The sequence below is a fragment of the Pseudorca crassidens genome, chromosome 1 (assembly GCF_039906515.1).
Source record: "Pseudorca crassidens isolate mPseCra1 chromosome 1, mPseCra1.hap1, whole genome shotgun sequence".
In the NCBI taxonomy this organism is placed as follows: Eukaryota; Metazoa; Chordata; class Mammalia; order Artiodactyla; family Delphinidae; genus Pseudorca; species Pseudorca crassidens.
In genome coordinates, this window is record NC_090296.1 from 94,185,144 (window position 1) to 94,209,382 (window position 24,239).

The 24,239-nt window shown below is 39.8% G+C and overlaps 1 protein-coding gene across 6 annotated transcripts in view; it reads left to right on the forward strand.

Annotated features, from left to right (window-relative positions):
* Positions 1-23,368, forward strand: part of AP4E1 (adaptor related protein complex 4 subunit epsilon 1) — a 94,305-nt gene extending 70,937 nt beyond the window's left edge. For 4 of the 6 annotated variants that reach the window (XM_067746912.1, XM_067746903.1, XM_067746857.1 and 1 more), the window contains one exon: positions 29-7,745. In XM_067746912.1, the coding sequence (XP_067603013.1) occupies positions 29-235 (207 nt within the window). In that variant the 3' untranslated portion in view covers positions 236-7,745. Of the gene's footprint in view, positions 1-28; positions 7,746-23,184 lie in introns of those variants that run through there. The other 2 variants (XM_067746868.1, XM_067746887.1) reach the window with 2 other exon arrangements.
* Positions 23,369-24,239: the final 871 nt, after the last annotated feature.

Consider the following 24,239-nt stretch of genomic DNA (forward strand, 5'->3'; position numbering starts at 1 on the left):
CAGAGAAAACTTTATGGGCTTCCGACAGGTTAGAGCATGGATCGATCCTCAGGTGCCTGTCCCTATCCCCTGCTTTCATCCTGGCCTGACCAGAGCATTCAAAGCAGAGTGCTTTGTTTCTGTATTCCTCTCCTCAAGATGCAAGAAACACGGTAAGTCAGGTGGTGACTTAGTGTCCAAAGACTCTGAGTCTCCTGACCATCTCTGTATTGTGTATCCTAAAACACAAAGCTAGATCAGAAATGGTATTTGGATCTCACTGATGCCTCTTGTTGGCTATACTGGGTAGCAGAAAAAATGTTCTGGGACTTGAAACCCCATCTTTGGGCCACAGAAGGTAAAGGAGGTTTAAATGCCTCACACCCACTGCAGTAAGTAAAAAGAAGGGTGGCCTGCAGCCAAATGGACTGGAGTTAATGATTATATGGAAGTTACTCGTTATGTGTGTGCATAATGAGAGACATGAGCTTTTTATGGTTAGGAACCAGGTGTGTATTTTTATGTCCCTTTTGCCTGGTACCTGACAGTCACTCGGTTTATTGAATGAATGACTAAAGAGACCTGTTCCCTCTAAATAAGTAATCTGAGAGCACGTAACATCCAGGGATTGATTTTAGTGATCCTGTGGCTCTCCCAGAAATAAAGAAAAGTGATCTGATCTTGTTTAAAGATGTAAGTCAGCAGAAAAGCGTTCTAGTGAAAATAGCTCGTTCCAGTTTGAACCAGGTAGGAGAGAGAAAATATGACCACTTGATGAGAACCTTACCAGCTTAAGGCTAAGTCCCATGATAATTTGCCATGTCATTTAAGAGATCTCTGCAAATGCAATGTGATTACAGCTAGAAGTTATGACTTGGAGAATGGGGACTTTGATGTCCACGAAGTTTTACTGGTCTAGAAGAACTTGTTCTAGGACAGGAAGCAGTAGACATTTGGTCAGTGAAGTTAAAGATAGGGAGCTAGTGAATATGATAAGGCAGATTTACCAGCTATATTAGTATCACTTATTTCTTTATCAAAGTAAGAACTGATAATGGGAGAGACAACTGTATTGACATTAATAATGTCAATAGTGTCAGGAAAGTTGGGAAAGAACTGGCCCTCTGGGATGAAGCACAGGAAAAGGAGTTATTTAAAAGGAAATGTGTCTCATTTGCATCACATGGGAAACTTTATGGATCCAGGATAGGAGGATACCCACAAAAATGAATCCCAGAAAACTGTGAAAACTTAAAGATTGTGGCTTGGATGCAGAGCAGATGGCCCTACGAGTGGGGAGGGTCAAACATGTTTACCTATAATGCTGAAAAAATAATGGGTCCTTGTAAGTGGTTGCAGCTAGTTTATGGGCTTTTTTCCAAGAGAGGGAATCAATTTCCTTTACTTATTTTAAACTGTTTTCCTAAGTGGATGCATACTTTTCCTTTCTTAAAACATTAAGTTGCCAATGTGACTAAATGGCTGACTTCAGGAAGTTTTTTCCCTGATGGGGTCTGACAGGACTTATTCCAAATGGTTAGAGACTAGAGTCTAGAGATTATTTGTGCTTCAGTGAGAGAAAAGTGATTAGAAATTTGTTTGCACATCTCCACCCTTTATATTATGTGACAAATAGGAACAGAGGCAAGGCTTATATATTCTTAGGGAGAGGCATTTGGTCTGACTTGCTACCACATAATTTAATAAAGGTAAGGGCAATATCAGTGACTAGAACAAACTGGTCCTCATTGATGATGGATATCAAGATGTAAGAATTTAATTTTTTCATCTTAGTTGATGGTTGATGGGGTTAAATGGAAGAGTTTTTGTGATCTATGGGAAAGGTGAAATGATTTGAACCCAAATATTGGACGAGTCTTCACCTACAGAAGTGATAGGAGTGTCTTTTGTTACTCATAAGGAGCCTTTTTGAGCACACCTGAGTTAATGCTATTGAGGTGACTTTGGAGTGGAGCCCACACACAGCCTCAGAAAGGGGCTGGTCATCAGAGAGACCAAGTGATTAGACAGTTAAAACTTTCAGCCCTACCCACTGACCTCTAGGAAGGGGAAGGTTTGGGGGCTGGAGATTAAGCTCTAAAAAAACTATTGAACAAAGGGATTTGATGAGCTTCTGTGTTGGTGAATGCATCACATCCTGGGAGGGGACACACCCCAGTTCTAATGAGGACAGAAATTCCTGTGCTTGGGACGCTTCTGTTTCTCAGTCTATGTACCTCTTCATCTGGCTGTTCATCTGTATCCTTTATATTAATATCCCTTATAATAAACTGATAAACGTAAGTAAGTGATTCTCTGAATTCTGTGAGCCACTCTAGCAAATTAATTGAACCGGAGAAGTGGGTTGTGGGACCTTCCAGTTTATAGTCATTGGGTCATTAGCATAGGTGACAACCTGGACTTGTGATTGGTGTCTGAAGTGGGGCAGTCCTGTGAAACAGCCTTTAATTTCTAAGATCTGGTGCCATCTCCAGGTAGATAGTGTCAGAATTGAGTTAATTTGTAGGACAGCCAGTGTGTCCACTTAGAATTGGAATTACTTGGTGGTGTGGGGAAAAAAATGCATCAATTGACCAAAAAAAAAAAAAGTACATATTTAGGTTGTGCAGTGTGATTTTTTTCAAGTTGTCCAACATGATGATTTAATATATATTGTGAAATGATGACCACAATCAAGTTAATTAACACATCCATCACTTCACATAGTTACTTTTGTGTGTGTGTGGTGAGAACCCTTAAGGTCTTAGCAAATTTCAAATATACAACATGAATACTACTAAGTATAATCACCATGCTATCCACTAGACTGGGGACCTTTTTAAAATCCCATACCCTAGACCATAATCGGATTCTCTGAGGGGTCAGACATAGGCTCCAGTTATTTTTTAACTCCAAAGGTAATTATAACATGCAGCGAAGTTTGAGAAGCCCAGTTTTAGATGCTATCTCACCCCATGCTTCCTCAGTGGGATTTTTATTTTGGTTGTGTTTTCCCCACACTCCTTCCTGCAATGGGGATTGATTAAAAGTAATTAGCTATTGAGTGGGAGGTAAGTAATGGCATTATTTGGAAAGATTGGGTAGGTACAGAGGAGGAATCTTGTGTGAATATATAAAAAGCTGTAGGTCCTATGGCAGTATCAGCTTAGTGTTTGAATTTAGCAGGCTTAGGTTTGCTCTTAAAATGATAGCGTGGTAGGATTTGAGAGATGAGGGTCTCTCAAGTCCGAGTGGGAAAGTACGGTAGAAGTCATTAGGTAACTTGCAAATTGAAGTTGGATCGTCAAATTTTAATTCTTGGCTTCACTAATTACTAATTTGTGCCTTTGGGAAAATTACTTAAACACTCTGTGCCCCAGTTCTCATCTGTATAATGGGGATAATAATAATACCTACCTTATAGGGTTACTGTGAAATGAGGTAATGCACATAGTGGTTCATGTGATCATAATCTTACCAGTTTCTTATATCAGCTTATTAACATCATTATGGAAAAAAAGAAAAAAGAGGGGACAGTAAAGATGAAGGAAAGAAAGGGTCCAGATAAAAGTGAGGAAATTTAGCAGTCAGAAAACATCAGAAAGCAAGTTGCCATATTTTTTAACAATATAGAAAAAACAGAAAAAGAAAGCTTTGTGAAGTTAGAAAAGCTATTTTCAAGTATGTCTCTAAATATTTAGGAAAATAATTTTATAAAAATATAAGCAACAGAAAAATACTGTGGTCAACTCCCATATAAATTTATTATGAGAGAGAGAGGGAGAGAGATATTAAGACATGGGATAATATCTCTACAGAAAATAAAAGCACACTAGTATAACATGCTCACAAAATAGATCAAAACTGTTAACCTACTGTTTCAGAACAAGCTAGATGAAATTTTAAAAATGATTTAAGATGTGAAAGGACAGCATATATTAGTACTGTATAAACTCAGAAATGTGACAGAAATTAGGGAAGAAATAAAAATTAAAAATTTCAGAACTGTAAACTAAACTAGAAGAAACACAAACGTGAATAAACACAAAAAATAATGCCATAAAGGAAATAGAGGATGAAAGTGAGGATTTAAAAAAAATTATTTTATTTATTTATTTTTGGCTGCATTGGGTCTTCATTGCTGTGCGCGGGCTTTCTCTAGTTGCAGTGAGCAGGGGCTACTACTCTTTGTGGTGCATGGGCTTCTCATTGCGGTGGCCTCTCTTGTTGTAGAGCACGGGCCCTAGGTATGCAGGCTTCAGTGGTTGTAGCATGTGGGCTCAGTAGTTGTGGCTCACAGGCTGTAGAGCACAGGCCCAGCAGTTGTGGTGCCTGGGCTTAGTTGCTCCGCAGCATGTGAGATCTTCCCAGATCAGGGCTTGAACCTGTGTCCCCTGCATTGGCAGGTGGATTCTCAACCACTGCACCACCAGGGAAGCCTGAGGATATTTTTAAACAAAATGAAATAGAGGTAGATATTCAAGAGAAAGTATCAAATATTGAAGATAGGCAAAGAAAGTCCAACATATGCATTATAGGAGCTCCTGAAGAAGAAATCCAAAGCACAGGACCAAAACAAATCCTAAACAGGGTAACTCAAGGGGACATTCCTGAAAGTACAATTTAAAAAAAAAATTGGGGTTTCCCTGGTGGCTCAGTGGTTGAGAGTCCACCTGCCGATGCAGGGGACATGGGTTTGTGCCCCGATCCGGGAAGATCCCACATGCCACGGAGTGGCTGGGCCCACGAGCCATGGCCACTGAGCCTGCGCGTCCGGGGCCTGTGCTCCGCAACGGGAGAGGCCACAACAGTGAGAGGCCCGCGTACCGCAAAAAAAAAAAAAAAAAATTTGTAGCTAGAGGGAGTACACTGTATACCTGAGACTATCAACTGATAAACACCAAGACAAGACATTCTAGTAAGATTACTAAACTCTTTTAAAAATAGAAAAATTCCATAGTCATCTAAGAAAAAATAGCAAGAAACTTATAAAGAAGTCAGATTATTATCAGACTGACACATGCTTATACCAGAAGAAAATAGGATAATATATTTTAGATACTCAAAGGAAGATGTGAACCAACGATTTTATACTCAGTAAAACTGATCTCCAAGTTTAAAGAGAACAAACTGCTATCAACATATAAGTAGTCAGGGAGTATTGTTCCTATGAACCCTTCTGGAGGATGAGATTCATAAGGACTGGTTGTGAGCATTGAATGTATGGTTATTTGTAGAACTAGCAATAAATGAGAATTAAAAGGGAGAAGGTATAATATATAGTGGCTATATGCACTAACAATGCAGATACAGTACAACGGAAAGAAAGGAGGGAAATATAAAAAGCATATGCAAAATCAAAAATTTTTTTTTGTAATTTTAACAGTTGTGGTAGTATTATCTGAGACTCTGTGTAATGTGGGATAAAACAAATGAGTAATTATGGTGTATTTCAATTTTATCATAGTCTATATCCTTGAGACCAGTATTCTCAGAGTGGAGGAAAGTAAATACAGATATAATGTAGAAGATGGTGTATAAATTCTGTAGTTCTCGTTTTGTGTTGAGGACACACACACACACACACACACACACACACACACACACACACACACACACACCCCTGCTGCCCAGATTATGGTCCTGAAGTATAACACTATTTCCCACTAAAAAAAACTAAGGCTTCCCAAAGAAATGATTGATTACAGGTCTGGGACAGAAAGTATGTGAGATGAGCCTGAAATATCTTTTATACCAGGTAACAATCTATCAAAGACCAGTAAAGTCATAACAAAGAGAGGCTTCCACTGGCCAAAAATGAGGTAATTTGAGCTTCAATGTAGGTATACATTGAAATCCAAATATGCTTAAATCCTTGAGTTCATAATGCTTACTGTTGGAGGATTGTAGGGAATAAATTCATTGTGTTGAAAACTAGCAAATGAAGAGATTAAATCATTGGATAACCAAATGGTAGATAAAGAGAAGCATCTCTTAATAAACTATTCCTGCTAATAAATGAAAAACAAATGATAGAATATGTATACTTTGTAATCTTCAGTGAATAAATGGATCTAGGTATTGAACACTAAAGACTGTTAATACCACAGAGAAAGGCAACTAGATGTTTTGTGCCTCCCAATGAAAGAATACAAATCACCTATAATCTTAACCAAAGTGGTAGAATAATATGAGTTTGTTAAGTCTCTGGATAAAGTTACCAGCTTGCAACTCACAATACAGAGGAGACAGGAATAAGTTAAACTGCATCACAAGTTTGCAGTCAGCAAAATTCAGACTGTGGAAAACCCTAGAGACCTTCAACAGATAAGGAAAAGAAAGAGATGGAATGGAATCTTTGGATTAAAAGAGACATACCAAGTTTCTTAAAAATGGGCAAGACTAAACTATAGTGTCTAAGGATGCATAGTTGGTTATTAAAACTAAAAGAAATGCAAGGAAGTGATTGTAATAAATGTTGGGTGATGTTACTTTGGGGCAGGGAGGAGATTGTGGTTGGAATTGGGCCCACTGAGTGGCTTTTTGGGTGGTTGGCAAAGTATTATTTCTTGACCTGGGTGGTATTACAACAGTTTCCCGTTTACTAATCATTTATTAAGTTAAAAGCAAAAATAAACAAATGGGACCTAATCAGACTTACAAGCTTTTGCATAGCAAAGGAAACCATAAAAAAAAATGAAAACCTACGAACTGAGAGAAAATATTTTCAAATGATGCAACCAACAAGGGCTTAATTTCCAAGATACAAGAACAGCTCATACAATTCAGTAACAACAAAAAAACAAACAACCCAATTGAAAAAATGGGCAGAAGATCTAAATAGGCATTTCTCCAAAGAAGACATACAAATGGCTAATAGACACATGAAAAGATGTTCATATCACTAATTATTAGAGAAATGCAAATCAAAACTACAATGAGGTATCACCTCACACCAGTCAGAATGGCTGTCATTCAAAAGTCTACTAATAACAAATGCTGGAGAGGGTGTGGAGAAAAGGGAACCCTCTTACACTGTTGGTGGGAATGTAAATTGGTGCAGCCACTATGGAAAACAGTACTGGAGTTCCTCAAAAAACTAAAAATGGAGTTGCCATATGATCTAGCAATCCCACTCCTGGGCATATACCCAGACAAAACTATAATTTGAAAAGATACATGCACCCCTGTGTTCATAGCAGCACTGTTCACGATAGTCAAGACATGGAAGCAACCTAAATGTCCACCTACAGATGAATGGATAAAGAAGATGTGGTATATATGTACAATGGAATACTACTTAGCTATGAAAAACAATGAAATAATGCCATTTGCAGCAACATGGATAGACCTAGAGATGATCATACTAAATCAAGTAAGTCAGAAAGAGAAAGACAAATACCATATGATATCACTTATATGTGGAATCTAAACTATGACACAAATGAACTTATCTATGAAACAGAAACAGACACAGAGAACAGACTTGTGGTTGCCAAGGGGGAGGGGGCTTTGGGAAGGGAAGAATTGGCAGTTTGGGATTAGCAGATGCAAACTGTTACATGTAGGATAGATAAACAACAAGGTCCTACTGTATAGCACAGGGAACTATATTCAATATCCTGTGATAAACCATAATGGAAAAGAATATGATAAATATATATATATATATATATATATATATATAACTGATTCAGTTTGCTGTACAGGAGAAATTAACACAACATTGTAAATCAACTATACTTCAATAAAATTTGAAAAAATAATTTATTAACTTATCCATTTGTATAGTGTGGTTTTCTGTATCTATGTTTTATTTTACTGTTTAAAAAGGGGTTTCCAAAAAAAGATTGTAGGTCATTAAGATGCCCCTAGTAATGAAGTTTGAGCCACTTTCTATAATGATCAGTTTTTTCATATCATATTTTTGCTTATTATTAATCTATGCTCTGTTTTTCTTGGAGAATATGGGAGCAGCAAGGCTACCACTACCAGTGGAGAAGGAAACACACCAGTTGCTCAGCTTTAATTTCTCCTTTTCCAGAGACTTTTCAAATTGAACCGTCCATGATGTGATGGTTCTTTGTTCAGCATATTTCATTCCCCTTCTCCTTTCTCCTTCCATTCTTGTTGGTATGGCCAATGGAATGTTAGTGAATGTAATACAAGCAGAGGTCTTAAGTGCATATGTGGTTTGGCTGGGCTCTTGTATGATGGTGATTTGCTATGAAGAGAGTTTGTGCCCGTAGCTGATGCTCCTTCAGTGGCATGCCCTACTCTTTGCTCATTAGGTGGCTGGATAAAGAGAATCTGGTGAAAGTCTCCAGAAAGGAGACAACGGAGCCACTGGCTAAAAGAAGCTTGAGTCCCTGAATGAGGCAGAGTTCTTTTCCCAATCAACCTCCTTGGACTGTAACCCGAATTTACAATAAGTCTTGGGTTGTGTTAAGCCACTGTGACTTTTTGGTTTGTTGCAACACCTAGTATTACCCTGACTAATGCAACTGCATAGACTTATGCTGTCCAATATGTTAGCTACTAGCCACATGTGGTAACTGTGCCCTTGAAATGTGACTAGTCAGGACTGAGATGTATTTTCAGTATAAAATAAGCATTGGATTTTAAAGACTTAGTACAAAAATGTAAAATTTTATATTAACAATATTGAAATTATAATATTCAAATAAATATATTAGACTGAATAAAATATATTACTAAAATTTTACCTATTTTTATTTTTAATGTGGCTACTAGAAAATTTAAATTTAAATATGTGACTACATTATATTTCTATGGAAGAGTGTTATCTTGGAACTAACATTCAACCAAGATCTCAATTTATAGACCTAAAAAGATCAAATCTAGAAAAAACAATCAGTGATTATTCCTTCCTTGCTGCTTATCCTAACATTAAATCCATTCTCCTTAAACTTTAATGGCAATTCCAAGAGAATTATGTCTTCTTAAGAGGAAGAATTTCAGGGACTTTCCTGGCAGTCCAGTGGTTAAGACTCCACGGTTCCAATGCAGGGGGCATGGGATTGATCCCTGGTCAGGGAACTAAGATCCACATGCTGAGTGGTATGGCCAAAACATAAGTGGTAGTAATAATAATAATAATAATAATAATAAAAGGAAGAATTTCCCTCAGCTTCTGGAAGAATTTGATATCTATTTGTTCTTGTCTTTGTCTCCTTCCTAAATTGTCTAATTTACCTTTGTCTAAACTGCTATTAATGTGTTTTTCAATTCAGACATAATATTTTTCATCTCTAGAGGTTCCATTTGGGTCCTTTTTATATCTTCATGTTCTCTCTTGATCATGCTCAGGTTTTCTCCTAGTTTCTTAAACATATGGAGTGTAATTTTATTTATTTATTTATTTTTTTTAAAAGATTTTTATTTTATTTTTGGCTGCGTTGGGTCTTAGTTGCAGCACACAGCTGAGGCATGTGGAATCTTTTGTAGTGGCATGCGGGCTTCTCTCTAGTTGTGGCATGTGGGTTTTCTCTTCTGTAGTTGTGGCGTGCAGGCTCCAGGATGCGTGGACTCTGTAGTTGTGGCGCGTGGGTTCCAGAGCACGTGGGCTCTCTAGTTGAGGCACATGAGCTCAGTAGTTGTGGTGCATGGGCTTAGTAGCCCCGCAGCATGTGGGATCTTAGTTCCCTGACCAGGGATCGAACCTGCATCCCCTGCATTGGAAGGTGGATTCTTTACCACTGGACCACCAGGGAAGTCCCTGGAGTGTATTTTTGATAGCTGTTGTAATGTCTTTTTTGAATAATTCCAGCATCTCTTGGCATTTCTGTGTCTGTTTCAGGGTCCAGAGTGCTAACCATTATACATGGGGACTGTGTCTGTTTCTATTGATTGTATTTTCTCCTGTTATTGGTCATATTTTTCTGCCTTTTTGCATGCCTGGTATTTTTTTTTTTTAACATGGCAGACATTGTGAATTTTAGCTTGTTGGGTACTAGATTTTACTATATTCTTTTACCTGGTGTTTGGGTTTGTTCTGGTGCTTGATTAAGGTACTTGGAATCGGATTGATCTTTTCAAGACCTGCCTTTAAGGTTTATTAGGCTTGGTCCAGAACAATCTTTAGTCGAGGGTTAGTTTATCCCCCTTAAGGCAACACCTTTCTGAGGATTCTTCCTCTGTGTCACGAGGGCACTTTGGCTGGTGAAACATCAACTATTTCTATCCCCAAATATAACCATCCTGGCCTCCCTGAACTCTTAGAACTTTCCTCCCTATCCTGTGCCCTGGAAACTGCTTCCAGGTAGTAAGGTGGGACAATCACAGGGCTTGCCTTGCTTTTGTTCCCCTTCTTTCAGGGAAATTAGAATCTTTTGCTGGTTGTTTCTCAAAGTCTAAACAAATCACGATTTCATACAATTTCTCCAGCTTCCTAGTTATTTAAGGCAAGAGGGTAAATTCAGTTCTTATTACTCTTGGCTGAAGGAGGTAGTGCCCTAACCAGGTTTTGACTTCATGAAGGACACATTCCTACCCTGTTCTAGGGATTCCTGAGGCACTTGATCAAATTCTGTATAAAATTTGGAAAGGAGAGGCATGTGTCACTCTTTGTAGACACACAACCCTCCTCTGTATGTTTTAGGTTTGGCCAGGTTATTAAAGATAATGAACCTATAATTAGGGAGTGCAGTTAGCATCAAAAGGGAGAGCCCCTTATTGTGGCAGCTAAGTGTTGATTAAGAAAACAGTGGAGTAGAAGAGGACTTCTTAAATCTTCCCATCAGAGTGAAGCCTCTGAAGACTTGCATCAACAGACATTGCCAGGCAGGCCAGAAAGGCGCAAGCAGAGGCCTTTGCTGGAACAACTGCAGGCTAAAAACTCCAGTATTGGCAGTGGTATTTGGGAATGTTCTTTGTGGGAGAATACCGTGGACTTTGAACTACTGATTTGTCTGTGAATAGTAGGTATTTTGGGGAGTGAGGGAGCGGGGGAGAGGGTTGTTGTTTCTCAAAGTTTCCTTCCAAGGACATGAAACTTATAAATGTTGAAAGTGTTGTCAGCTCCTGGGCTGTCCAAAAGAGTATACATTCCTGACCTCTCCCTCAAGTTTCAAGGGCAGAAGTCAGAAAAGTAGGATATTCATGAGGAGTTGTCCCTGTAGTGTCATAGATCTTACCAGTATTGGCACTTCTGTTAGTTTTTTTTTAAGTAAATTGTTTCTCAACTAAAATCTTGGTTTAAGAAGTATTATTACTTGTCTGAGTTTCTCTTGTCAAGTTGGCTACCACAGTCATTGCAGGTTTGTCCTTTGTGCATAGAAGATAAGGAATGGCATGTGCCATCACTTCCTCTTCTGAGGTCAGGGTGGACATCGCAATCTATCACATCCCTCCTGCCCCTGGATTCAGGACTCAGCTTCAGAATCCTTTCGGGCATCCACTACTAGTTAGTCTGAGTTGCCACTCAGAATGAAACTTATTTGTCCTCTCTGTTTTAAAGAGTACAAAGCTGGTTTAAAATATCAGCCTCCGGGACGTCCCTGGTGGTCCAGTGCCTAAGACTGCACGCTTCCACTGCAGGGGGCATGGGTTCAGTCCCTGGTCAGGGAACTAAGATCCTGCATGCTGCGTGGCACAGCTAAAATAAAATAAAATAAAAATGTCAACTTCCCTTACATTAGGGGGTTCCCAACTTGTATTCTGCAAGCTTCTCTATATAATTTATCTACTATGTATAATGACTTTCTACCCCTAATTAAATCCAAAAGGGTTCCAACGAAAAGTAATTTGTCATCAAAACAACCAGAAAACATTTACTGAGTGCCACTGGGTCAGAGGTTTGTTCCAAACACTGTCATGGGCTTAATCTCCCTAAAGTCCTGAAGACAGATATTATTTTCCTATTTTATTGATGAGGAAACGGAGGCTCAGAGAGTTTAAGTGACTTGCCTAAGGTCACACAGATATCTAGCAGTAGAGTTAGGACTTAGATTGGGATTTTATGATCGTCCTTGAATAACATCTGCCTATTTTCTTATTTCCTTTTTTTCTTTCACACCTCTTGGCTTTGGTGAGGAGCAGCTGGCCCTTTAGGTGTTCTGCCAATAAGAAGGTGCCATAACTTCCGTGAGCAGATTGACAAGCCTGTCACTGGGAGGGTTTTTCTTTTTCTACTGGAGAGAGACACATTTTGCTTTTTCTTTTCTTGGTTACTTCCAGATTTGGAGCCATTCGGAATGATAAAAGTCCAGCTAGTCTAAAGAAAATTGAGAAATTACAGTAATTTGTTTTTACTTTAGATTAATTTGGCAGGAAATTATATAATGCTGTGATTATTTTATTTAATTGAAACAGATAATTGTGAAGCCAGAGGAAAACTATGTTTAACAAATTAATCATTGGTAATTGATTATTCACTGGTATTTTTTTTTTTTGGTTTTGTTTTTTATTAGAGGAATAATCACCACCAAAAATGAGTGATAAGCAGATTAATCCAGCATACAGATACACACACAGGTACATATATAATTATTCAATGAAATAAAGAATTATTTCAGCCACATCAACTTGAGATCCTCTTAATATTAAGTTTCTTGGCCATTGTGCCCTGACTGCTCTCAACAGGGCATAGTATAGAATTATCAGACCACCCAGGGCCTCAGGACCAGAGGTCAGGGGATGCGTATCTCTCTCTGGGGCAGGGCAGTCTGTCTGAGGCTGGATGTGAGGCTTTACTGTGGGTCCGGGGAGGTGCTGTTGCCAGTCCAGAAGCCCAGAGAGGAGAGGGAGCAAGTGCCAGTTCTCACACCAGGCTTCTCATGCTTCTTCCCAGACCTCATACTAGAGAACAGAGGGGGGCACGACCTCTGGAGGATTGGGGCTGCAGGAATAGAGCAAGTGGGGGTAATCCTCCCTCTTTCTCTTCCTCCTCCCCTTATTTCTTCCCTTTCATCATTCGAGCACCTTTTATAGGTCAGTTACGTGCTAGTTCCTGGAGAATGAGACCGGGTCCTTGCCCTTAGGGAGTTCTCGGTTTGCGGGAACTATCCAATGGCAGAGAGCAGTGATGGTAGGGACACAGGTAACTGCAGGAGCCCCACAGTGTGTTCAGAGGGGACCTTCTCCTCTGTAAGGGTGTGCAGTGTCCTGGTTCCTCAGGGTACAGAGGAGCTATTACCTGTTACTCTGGATTATTTCTTTCTAAGTAGGGTGATCATATAATCTGTGGTGGAAACTGAGACACTTAAAAGTGAATGATGGCTTAAATATAATTTAAATTATATAATTTTTGAAATATTCATTGATGAACAAATTGCTTTTGTTATATTGGTGGATTAATAAAATAAAAAACTATTTTCAACAAATTTGGGGGAAAAAAACAACACAAATCTATGTATATCAAAGCAAAAGTTTATATCTTTACACTGATTATCTGATCATTTAAAAAAAAATAACATAAGTAGAATTATTTTTCTTGGAACATATTCACATTTCCTAGCCATTTCTGTCCCAAGATACGTCACTGGTGTTTTTCTGAAGAATGCATTGAAAGATATGTTATTAACTTTTTCCTCAAAGTTGCCTGTAATCTTCTTCAAAGTTGTATTTTATAGTTAATAAGTTTGAAATTGTTGATAATATTCTCTGAAGACTATGTTTGTTAAATTTTAGCATTTTTTGTTGAGATGTAATTCATATAACATAATATCCATCATTTTAAAGTGTACAGTTCAGTGTTTTTTAGTATATTAACTATGTTGAACAATCATCCCCACTATCTAATTTGCATCAACCCCAAAAGAAACCCCGTGCCAATTAGCAGTTAGTACCAATTTTGCCGTCTCCCCAGCCTTTGACAACCACTAGTGTTATTTCATACTTATGGATTTGCCTATCCTGGACATTTTATAAAAATGGAATCATGCCATATGTGGTCTTTTGTGTCTGTCTACTTTCACTTAGCATAAGGTTCATCCATGTTGTAGCATTTAACAATACTTATTGTTAATATTCCGTTGTATGGATATACCACATTTACTTTATCCACTCCAGTTGATGGGCATTTGGATTGTTTCTGCATTTTGGCTATTATGAATAATGCTACTGTGAACATTTGTATATAAATTTTTACATGAATATATGTTTGCAGTTCTCCTAGGTATACACCTAGGAGTATAATTGCTGGGTCATATGGTAACTCTATAGTGAACTTTTTGAGGAACTGCCACATGGTTTCCCACAGTGGCTGCACCACTTTACATCCCCACCAACAATGCATGAGGCTTCAGATTTCTCCACATCCTCATCAGCACTTGCTATTGTCTGTTATTTTTGTTATATCTAGCGTGTGAAGTGGGTAAAGTGATATATCATTGTGATTTTGATTTGCATTTCTCTAATTCTAATGTTGAGCATCTTTTCATGTGCTCAACATCACGTCTTTTCTGGAGGAATGTCTGTTAACCTTTTGCCAATTTTGAAACTGGGTTATTTGTTGTTTTATTGTTTAGTCATGAGTCCTTTATATATTATGGATGCAAGACCCTTATCAGATGATTTGCAAATACTATCCACATTCTGTGGGTTGTCTTTTCACTTTCTTAATAGTGTCTTTTGAAAGCACAAAGGTTTTTAATTTTGATGAATCCAGTTTATCTATTTTTTTGTTTGATTGCTTGTGCATTTGGTGTCATATCTAAGAAATCATTGCCTAATCTAAGGTCATGCAGATTTTTCACCTATATTTCCTTCTAAGAGTTTTATAGTTTTACCTCTTAATAATACTTTATTAAAATGGGCTTCCCTGGTGGCGCAGTGGTTGAGAGTCCGCCTGCCGATGCAGGGGACGCGGGTTCGTGCCCCGGTTCGGGAAGATCCCACATGCTGTGGAGCGGCTGGGCCCGTGAGCCATGGCCGCTGAGCCTGCGCGTCTGGAGCCTGTGCTCCGCAACGGGAGGGGCCACAACAGTGAGAGGCCCGCGTACTGCAAAAAAAACCCCAAACAAACCAAAAAAAAAAAAAAAGGTGAAAATTCCAGGACATATGCTAAAAAGATGTGATACCAGGACAAGCATATATTGAGGTTGTCCTTGGCAAACCAAGGATATATGGTCACCCTACCTCTGATGGACTGGGGGAGAGAGGCAGCTGGGGCAAGGGTTGATCAAATTCATTTCTCTCCTTTACGTTTATTCAAAGACCTGAAAGGACTCAACATTTCTTTGATGCCAGATGGGATCTAGACTGAGTTCCATGGGGGTACAGTGGCTTTCTTTAATCTTTTATGTAATCTACAAAGAGATCTTCACCCCCAGGCTGGGAATCCTGAAGAAAGGGGTTACATGGAAATGGAAGCAAGAACATGCCTAAAATCTACTGCAAATTTTTATTCAAAAATGGATACCCTTGGGCTTCCCTGGTGGCGCAGTGGTTGAGAGTCCGCCTGCCGATGCAGGGGACACGGGTTTGCGCCCCTGGTCCGGGAAGATCCCACATGCCGCAGAGCGGCTGGGCCCATGAGCCATGGCCGCTGGGCCTGCGTGTCTGGAGCCTGTGCTCCGCCACGGGAGAGGCCACAACAGTGAGAGGCCCGCGTACCACAAAAAAAAAAAAAAAAAAAAAAAGATACCCTAGCTCTTGAGAGTAACATTCCCTCTTTTTATGGTCCCTTCAGCCCTAGGGATTGGTGGCAGCTTGGGTTCATGTCATTGCCAATCTATGGGGTGCATTAATGTACCCTGTTAGGCTTCTCAGCCTTCATCAACTTGATAATCAATTCCCTGTACCAAATTCTCTCATTTGAAATGTCTGGAGTGCTTTCTGTTTTCTTGACTGAACCTTGATTGATTCAGAGCTCTTCTCTATTTTCTTTTTGTCATAATCTTTAAGTGCTTAATGTTGCCCACATTATTCCATTATGGGAATCTACTTAGGGTTACTGCGCTATGCCTTCCTGGGTTTTCTGTATTTTATATACCCTGTCCTCTATCTTCTATCAAAACTTGCCACATCAATATTCCATTACATAGTTTTCCAAGAAAACAGCTAGCTATTTGACCTACAGCTGTGCCAAGGTGTTAGACATGATAATGGATTACTGTGTATCCTTCTCAGGAATATTTAAACTTTGCACAGAAATGTATGGCAATATGATGCTTTACTCAAAAGAAAGAGTCCCAGTGTTAGAATTTTAGGCTTTTCCCTAGGAACTCCTAAAATTTCTCCAAGTGTGTGGTGCTTACATTAAGTCAGTCCTTTCTGCTGAGAGACTATCGTTTTCTCAAACGGACCAGAATTTGGGAAGCCAGAAGTGAAACAAGATGGGCTCAGAGAGACCATAGATTGAAAACAGCAGGAAATTTTCTGTTATTTGTTTTTCTGAAGTGGGCTTCCAAGCAAGGTCTGCTGATCAACGGAATAGCTAAGTCCTGTTCTCTAGGGGTAAAATTGTAGCATAGAGGAGGAATTTGGGTTAATGGCTCAGGAGAGGGCAGGGATGGTGAGATGGAGAAATGACAGGGCAGGCAATTGTGTTTGAGCTCCAAAGCAATCAGGTTCTAGTTCTTGTAGGGAACAAGGATAGAAACAGAGGAAGCAGAGGGGAAGAAGAGGCAAATGCGCAGCTTTGTGAATCCTCAACTGCCTCAAGACAGCCTGAGATAGGACTTGCTACAACCTGAGAACAACAGAAACCACTGTTTACCTGGGCAGGTGACAATGACCACACCCCTTTATATGAAGCCTTGGCTGCCTCCCTCCAGGATCAGCCTGCCCTTAAACAGTCATCCAGAAATTCCCCAGGGAAAGGAGTAATGTCAAATAAAATGACCTACAGTGAGGGATTCTTCCAAAACCCGAAAAGCCATTACCCAAAATAGGCATCCAACATAGTCATTTATGACTTGCCATAAATACCAACACTTGCAATATTATTTTCATATGAGGAGTTGACCTCATAGTGCTTTAGAAAGTTACAACATTATAAATATCTACGAATATGTTATTTCATCTGCTTCATAATTTGTCTGCTCCAACAAAGTTCTGACCAATTTTAGAAGTTTCCATGTAAATATTTCAATATAGTGGTAACAAGATAATGAAAACAGAACAAAATGAGGTCAAGTATCGCATTTCATCCACAAACATTATGATAGAATGAAATTGTTTAATGGGTGACTAAAGTAAATTGTGTGTGGGGGTGTGTGTGTGTGTCTGTGTGTGTCTGTGTGTGTGTGTGTGTGTGTGTGTGTGGTGGAAGTGGGGTGGGGGGAAATGATGTGTGTTGTGTATAGCCACCAGGCTAAAAGAGAGAAAGGATGCCTAAATTGGGAATGCGAGGAGCAGACATCTTTAGAACCTCTTTTTCCCCCGCTCTGGTTAATGGTGTTCATCTTTAGAAATGATTTGGTGGGGACCTAACAGACTAGACTCAGCACATTTATGTACATATATAAATTTAAACTGGCACTTTAACAGTAACAAAAAATGTTACTTTATAATATTCAGTGCCCTGTGACACGTCGGGAAGTGTGCCATTAAAGGAAATTAATTCTAAAATGGAGTTGGTTCCCATCTATTGTCACTAAAAGTCATTTAGGTGGAAATGAACAGTTTGGGGTTGACTCTGTGAAGGTGTTAATTAAGGGAAAAAATAAAGAAATGGGTTAACAATTATTGCTCATGCCAGTTTTCTGAAAAAATATGCCTGGGGTCTGATCTGTGATTCTCTCTTCTCTCTTTGAGTTTGGAATCCTCTCCTCCCAGTTACTTTTCCAGCTATTTGAGATTTTCTGGGGAACCTTATTGATGGCTTTGGGTTCCCAGGTATGCTACAAGTTTGGAGCTGGCAGATTTCAGGTTGAGGAGGTTCAAGTTTAATACCCAGGAGACACATTGAGGGTTCAGCTGCTGTTTGAATGTCCATGTTGTATAGGTAAATTGGTGACAGGGTAGATTAAAAAACCACTGCTTAGTGGTTTGCTGGCAACTGATTTCCTCCAGACTTCCTCTCAAAGGCTCAAAGTGAACTCAATAATATTATTTCTAGGAAGAAGTGGAAGTAAAGGTGGTAAGAGTATTGATTTGAGACTAGGAGAGATGCCTAGGTCTGGAAAACTTGGTTCTTCCTCCTCCTGAGACTTCTGTTTATAAGGGCAGGAGATGTGGCTTTAGAGAGCAGGTATCTGCCATATAATCTGCTTTGGAAGTAAGCGGCAACAAAGGGGGAATGAAAAAAAATCTAATTTACCATTTAGTCTAAAAGAAAACAAAACTATACCTTATATCTCACCAATTCTTTAAGTTTATTTTTTATTTTTTGTAATGTGGTAGCTCCAGGACCACTTTGGATAGTGAATACCAGTGACCAACACCTTTTAAGTGCCTCCTGCTTGAGTGTTTGTTCTCTCTTATCCTGGTTTCAGTGGAAACTCAGCAACCTCTGGGCCCTTTTACAAAGCAAAATTGGGGGCTTACAAAGAAAGAAGATGGAGTTAAGAGCACTCACAAGTAAATTCACCCAACAACTGCTATAAGGGGTGTAGGTAAGCACACACCTGATATTCAGGAAGGTTTGAAGGCTGAAGTGAGATGCAGTGAGCTTATTTTAGAACCTGGTAGAGCTCAAGGAACCATTTCTGAGATAAACATCCTTATTCAAATGCCACAGACACACTGTTTCCCTCAACAGAGAGACTTGAGGCCCAGCAGTTTTTATGCTAGAGCAGATTTGGGTCAGAATCAAAGTTTTAAAGACTTTTTATTGAAGAAGTTAAAAGATTCATTGGCCAGCAGCCAAGCGTAGTCTGATTTGTTTGCATTTCCTCTGGGAACTCACAGGCAAGCAAGGAATTGGCCAGCTACGACTGTGAGGGTTACTCACTCCCCTGTGGGCCTTTTCTCCCTGGGCATTTACAAGGTGGGGGAGGAGAGCCGGGGGAACTCTTTCCTCACAAAGGCCCAGTTCAGCAGCCCAGTCAAGCTGCAGTTCTCTTCAGGGTAAAGAAGCCTGCAGTCTCCCCTCCCATCAACCCAGTGTTTATTAGTCCACAAGTGAGACCAACATCACTCAGAGGGTGAGAGGCAATGAGGGGAGAGATGGGAGGCGACATGTCACCACTTCTCTCTACCAGTCATGGTCGGAGGACCTGCTCCAGGCTCAGAGGCATCAAGCATGCATGCTCATGGGCTGGTTTTCCTTGTTCAAGTTCTTGCAGATGTTACGTTTTGCCAAGAATCCTTCAAACAACCCTACTGTCCGTAGTTAGAGAGCTTGGGGGAAATTTGTTGACAGAATTTAACTTTAAAAAAATGAAAAAAGGGCTTCCCCGGTGGCGCACTGGTTGAGAGTCCGCCTGCCGATGCAGGGGACACGGGTTCGTGCCCCGGTCCGGGAAGATCCCACATGCCGCGGAGCGGCTAGGCCCGTGAGCCATGGCCGCTGAGCCTGTGCGTCCGGAGCCTGTGCTCCGCAACGGGAGAGGCCACAACAGTGAGAGGCCACAACAGTGAGAGGCCTGCCTACCACACACACACAAAAAAGAAAACCAAACCCAAAACTTGGTATGGTTTTGTGATTTAGAAGAAGGTGCTGGTATATCCACACGTGTGTACACACACACACACACACACACACACACAGAGCATGAAGATCCCTCTCTTTTTCTCAGGAATTTGATCACATTGGCAGAAAATTAGGCAAAAATGTAACAGGATATATGACTGCAAGAAAATGAGGAGGAGTTGAGAGATTTAAAGAGGTGGGTCCTTGGTTCTCTGGGACCAATAAATCCTGACATGTGGCTGTGATGCCCCTTGCTGAGGAATTCATGACCTCTTCAATAGTCTGAACACCCAGGTAGGAGGTGGAACAGGAAAACTGGAGGTCCTGCATATATAGATGTGCTAGGGCATGGGGTGAACAGACAGGGGACCCAAGGGTGAATGTGCCAAGGAGGATTCTGGGAAGGTGGTGGAGTAAGAAGCAACAGGAAATGTGTTTCCCCACCTAGAATAACAATTGCACTGGCAGAATTTGTCTTACATAACTATTTTGGAACTCCGGAGTTTATTGAATAAGGCTTGTCACTTGCAGAGGAAGACCCGGAAGGTTAATTTTGGTCAATTTCAGCTATTAGCACAGTAGTAGCTACCCATTCCCTATCCCCAGCCACGTGGCAGGCAGCTGTGCGCATGTCCCTGTAGCATCTTACGCACAGCTTGCAGGAACCAAGGTGGGCAAAAAGGACCCTGTCTTCCAAATATCGGGGATCTGTGCTCTGATCACTGATTGCTCCTTCTGATCACAGAGGTGCAGGTGATCATTGTCGTACCTCCCACCATTGCTGTAAGTCCCTCATCTTCCAGCTGATGTGACTTCTAGGGGATTTAGAGAACTGGCACCTTCCCCTCGTCATATTTCTCTTTTTTCCTTTTTGGGAGCCAGGTATCAAAGACAAGGACATTCAAAATCACCTTCATATATGGGGAAAATTAGAAAGTGACTATGCATGCCCAGGGAAAAGTGCAAGCTCAGAAAGGAGCTGAGGAGACCTTAGGTTTATACCTCAGGCTTGGCACAGAGACAGCCTATGACAATAAAACAACAACAGAAACAACAAAATCTAGCAAGCTCTGGGAAAGGGGAGAACCTGATTTCCAAAGTTAACATATTATTAGATTCAAATGTCCAGTTTTCAACAAAAAATCATCATCCAAGAATCCTATATCTGGCTAAACTGTCCTTCAGAAGTGACGGAGAAATTAAGATGTTCCCAGAAAAACAAAAGCTAAGGGAGTTTGTTACCACTAGCCCCACCCTGGAAGAAATGCTCAAGGGAGTCCTGCAGGGTGAAATTAAAAGACACTAGGCAGGGCTTCCCTGGTGGCACAGTGGTTAAGAATATGCCTGCCAATACAGGGGACACGGGTTCGAGCCCTGGACTGGGAAGATCCCACATGCCTCAGAGCAACTAAGCCCGTGCTCCGTAACCACTGAGCCTGCGCTCTAGAGCCCACGAGCCACAACTACTGAAGCCCATGTGCCTAGAGCCCGTGCTCCGCAACAAGAGAAGTCACCGCAATGAGAAGCCTGCGCACCGCAATGAAGAGTAGCTCCCGCTCACTGCAACTAAAGAAAGCCTACACACAGCAACAAAGACCCAAGGCAGCCAAAAAAAAAAAAAAAAAAAAAAATACACTAGGCAGTAACTTGAAGCTTATGAAGTAAAGATCTCAATAGCAGTAAATACATGGGCAATTATAAAAGCTAATATTAATGTAACAATAATTTGTAACTCCGCTTTTTGTTTTCTACATGATTTAAGGACTAGTACATTTAAAAGAATTATTTGTTTATGTTTTGAGGGACACAATGCATAAAGATGTCATTTTGTGATATCAACAACTGAAAGGGGTGGGGTCAGAGCTATAAAGGAGCAGAGTTTTTGTATGTTATTGAAGTTAAACTGGTATAAATTCAAATTAGAGTATTATAACTTTAGGATGTCAAATGTAATCCCCAGGGTAACCACAAAGAAAATAGTTATACACAAAAGTAAATGAGAAAGAATTTTAACATTTCTCTACAAAATATCAACTAAACACAAAAGAAGAAAGAAATGCAGGAAATGAGGGACAAAAAGCTATAAGGCATATAGAAAACAAATAGCAAAAGGACAGAAGTAAGTCCCTCCTTATCAGTAACTACTTTAAATGTAAATAGATTAAACTCTCCAATCAAAAGACAGAGATTGGCAGAATGGATAAAAACACATGATCCAACTATATGCTGTTTACAAAAGACTCACTTCAGATCCAAAGACACAAATACGTTGAAAGTGAAAGGATGGAAAAAGATACTTCATGCAAATAGAAACCAAAACAGAGCAGGAGTGGCTATACTAATATCAGACAAAATAGATTTTAAATCCAAAAATGTTACAAGAGACAAAGAAGTACATTGTATATTGATAAAAGTTTCAATACAGCAAGAAGATATGACAATTATAAACGTTTATGCACTTAATAGCAGACCATCAAAAGCCATGAAGCAAAACCTGATAGAATCAAAGAGAGAAATAGATATTCTACAATACTAGTTCGAGACTTCAGTACCCACTCTTCCTTACACTTAGCTGAATCCGCCCCCCTTCCCCCCATGCAGAGGCTGATGAGGCTTGTCTTCAACAGAGGATGCTGGAGGCTCAACCTGGGTCAGCATAATGAGTCTTAGTCATGGGTGTCATCAGGATTTGTTTGCTCTGAATCTACAATCATAGGGCAATTCCAATATTGATAAATTATTGTTTATGATATTTTTGGGGGAGGGGCGAGCCACTTTTATATTGCTAGTAAGGTGAGGTGGGGTTGGGAGGTGATAGCTAAAGGGTACCAGGTTCCTTTTTGAGGTCATGAAAATGTTGTAAAATTGACTGTGGTTGTGGTTGCACAAAACTCTGAATATACCCAAAGCCACTGAATTCTACACTTTAAATAGGCGAATTGTATGTTACGTGAATTATATTTCAATAAAGCTATTTTTAAAAAGGTGAGCTCACAGACTTAGAGAACAAACTTATGGTTACCAGTGGGGAAGGGTGGGAGGGAGGGATAGACTGGGAATTTGGGATTGACATTTACACACTGCTATATTTAAAATAAAATGCCTAAAAATAAAAAAATAAAAAAGTGAGTTCGCAACACCAAGGTGCATGGAATATACTGTGTAAAGATATGTATTAAAGATGATTCAAACAATGCAGGGGAAGGTTTTGAGAATTCCATAAAATGTCCCATTTTTGGGGGGAATGGCTTTATTAATATATTTTAAAGTAATTCTGATAGTTTCCCATGATATTTGACTCAAATCGGTAGTGACTTATTCATGACTTTGCATATTACCCTGTTATCTCTACAGAGATACATTACTGGAGTTGGACACGTTTCAGCTTAAAATGTATGTCTCAGTAAAAGATCAGTCCTAACATTGAATAGCAGTGAGCCCCTACTAAGCTGGTGACTGGCTGACTACCTGGGCCCACATTGTGCAGTTCACTGGTCTTTGTGGTTTTTACCTTGCATTTTCTGGCTTAAAGCTTTTCCCTTCTGAAATCACGAATTTAGATCTACAGTCAAAAATCTTTTTTAAAAATTGAAATATAGTTGATTTACAGTATTGTGTTAGTTTCAGGTGTACAGCATAGTGATTCAGTTTTGTTTGTTTTCCAGGTTATATTCCATTATAGGTTATTACAAGATATTGAATATAATTCCCTGTGGTATACAGTAAGTCCTTGTTGCTTATCTATTTTATGTATAGTAGTTTGTATCTGTTAAACCCATACCCCTGATTTGTCCCTCCTGCCCTCCCTCTCCCCTTTGATAACCATAAATTTGTTTTCTATGTCTGTGAGTCTGTTTCTGTTTTGTATATACATTCATTTGTATTATTTTTAATTTTTAAAAATTGTATTTATTTTTGGCTGCATTGGGTCTTTGTTGCTGCGTGTGGGCTTTCTTTAGTTGCAGAGAGTGGGGGCTACTCTTCCTTGTGGTGTTGCGCGGGCTTCTCATTGTGGTGGCTTCTCTTGTTGCGGATCACGGGCTCTAGGTGTGCAGGCTTCAGTAGTTGTAGCTTGCAGACTCTAGAGCGCTGGCTCAGTAGTTGTGGCGCATGGGCTTAGTTGCTCCGTGGCATATGGGATCTTCCCGGACCAGGGCTTGAACCCATGTCCCCTGCATTGGCAGGTGGATCCTTAACCACTGTGCCACCAGGGAAGCCCTGTATTATTTTTTAGATTCCACATTTGAGTGGTATCATATAGTATTTGTCTTTCTCTGTCTGACTTATTTCACTAAGCATAATATTCTCTAGGTCCATTAACCCCTAGTTGGCCTCATCATTTGCAGATATTTTCTCCTATTCTGTAGGTCGTGTTTTCATTTTGTTGAAGGTTTCCTTTGCTGTGCAAAAGCTTGTAAGTTTAATTATGTCCCACTTGTTTATTTTTGCTTTTATTTCTTTTGCCTTGGGAGACTGATCTAAGAAAATATTGCTACAATTTATGTCAGAGAATGTTTTGCTTATGTTCTCTTCTAGGAGTTTTATAGTGTCATGTCTTATAGTTGACCATTTTGAGTTTATTTTTGTATATAGCTTGAGGGAGTGTTCTAATTTCATTGATTTACACGTAGCTGTCCAGTTTTCCCAACACCACTTGTTGAAGAGACTGTCTTTTCTCCATTGTATATTCTTCTCTCCTTTGTCATAGATTAATTGACCG